The following is a 1,524-nucleotide window of genomic DNA, read 5'->3' as shown; positions in this document are numbered from 1 at the left end:
TAGTAGTGAGGATCGCCAGAGATGGTACAGGTTTGCCGTTGAATGTTCTGGCAAGAGTATTGGAAGGCTGCTGGACGGCAGGCTTGGGAGTAACTGCAGGGCTCATGGCTACACTGGAGGCCACTGCTGGTGCAGGTGCATCTCTGCTGGCAGGTGGCATCACTCCAGAAAGAGTCTTCAAGCTGCACTGGAATACCTACAAAACAGCAGTTTCACATAGCTTTCAACTCAAAATTACTGGATGTTAAGGGAATAAATAAAAGCACTTCAGGAGAATAGCAAAAACATTACCATTAAACTGACAACCCCGTGATCCATGATCTGTTCTGAAAGCCCATCTGCCTGGCACATTGACATTGCTGCTGTATGTCAAGTTTGTGATGTTATTCGAGAATGATCCAGGAATTGAGAAATGGTATCTGGAGTTGATGGTGTCATAACCAGCCTGTGATAAATTATGATAAAAGACTTTCAGCATCTTATTTAAATAGTCTTCTAAATCTCTATATTTTATTTACCATGTTGTACACACCTGTACATAATCTTTTGGAGCAATTGTTCCATAATTCATCAAAACAAATGTGTAATGGCCATCTGAAATCAAAACCACTTGAAAAGATGTTTCCTGAAAAAAGACCATTGTAAAAGTGCTAGTCAGTACAAGTTTTCAAGATGTCACAATAATCATATAATGTATTGCAAAGACAAGAAGATTAAACAAAATCAAGCGGGGATTCTTACTGTTCCTGACAGAGGGAAATATGCAACTCTGTCCCATGTTGCTACAAAGACCCAAGTAGCAGAGAAGCTCAGTTCAGGAAAGTATTGGTTAATGTCTTGTGTGGCCTCTGTAAGAACACTGCCAGACGTGTACTGACGATATGAAATAACACCATTGCCCTCGTTATCAATATCTGTCCAGAATGGAGCGATGAGGTCTATTTCACCATAACCTGGGAACTGGTATGGAGTGTAGCTGTGAAATGGTCCATTAAAAGTCAAGTGTCCATTGTTGTTGACCTGAAACAGATAAAGACGTCTCATCACACACATTTTCTTTTAAAATATGTAAGATTCAGTGTGACAAGATTCATGTGGGATCAGGGACATCATTAACTATGAAATAGGCTACAAGACTATTAATGAAACCGTAATATTTCAATTTATTTTTATACTTAAACAAAATAAGTACATAAACATAAGTAACAAATAATAAATGCATGTAATCATTATTTTCTGATTTATTTCATTCATGTACACAGACTTACATATATTTGACTATATGTTTGTCCAAAAAATATGAAATGGTGCAGAAGATAGATCACAGATGAACTCCCATCATCAGAACGATCATTCTCTATGTCTCCAGCTCCAAATGGATAAAACACAGCTGTGGGAATTCATGAATTTACATTTAATGTTTATTATTATTCATTTATTTATTTTTCCAAATTGTTTCAAAAATACCTGGGGGGATTGGTCTGGTGGTGGTCATGTTAATGGTGTTCTCCTCTACAAAAGAGA

The 1,524-nt window shown here is 37.3% G+C and overlaps 1 protein-coding gene across 1 annotated transcript; it reads right to left on the bottom strand.

Annotated features, from left to right (window-relative positions):
• Positions 1–16: 16 nt before the first annotated feature.
• On the bottom strand, positions 17–1,508 carry LOC107736422 (alpha-tectorin-like; the record flags this gene model as incomplete). Its single annotated transcript, XM_016547835.1, has 6 exons — positions 1,468–1,508; positions 1,269–1,390; positions 742–1,020; positions 533–625; positions 292–445; positions 17–196 (listed from the first exon to the last, which is right to left on the bottom strand). Coding segments are annotated over exons 1-6 (856 nt in total), but the record flags the coding sequence as incomplete, so codon positions are not given.
• Positions 1,509–1,524: the final 16 nt, after the last annotated feature.

This window comes from Sinocyclocheilus rhinocerous, unplaced genomic scaffold, assembly GCF_001515625.1.
Source record: "Sinocyclocheilus rhinocerous isolate Xijiao unplaced genomic scaffold, SAMN03320098_v1.1 C36686866, whole genome shotgun sequence".
Lineage (NCBI taxonomy): Eukaryota > Metazoa > Chordata > Actinopteri > Cypriniformes > Cyprinidae > Sinocyclocheilus > Sinocyclocheilus rhinocerous.
The sequence above is the reverse complement of the archived record's forward strand: the minus strand, read 5'-3'. Positions and strand labels throughout refer to the sequence as shown.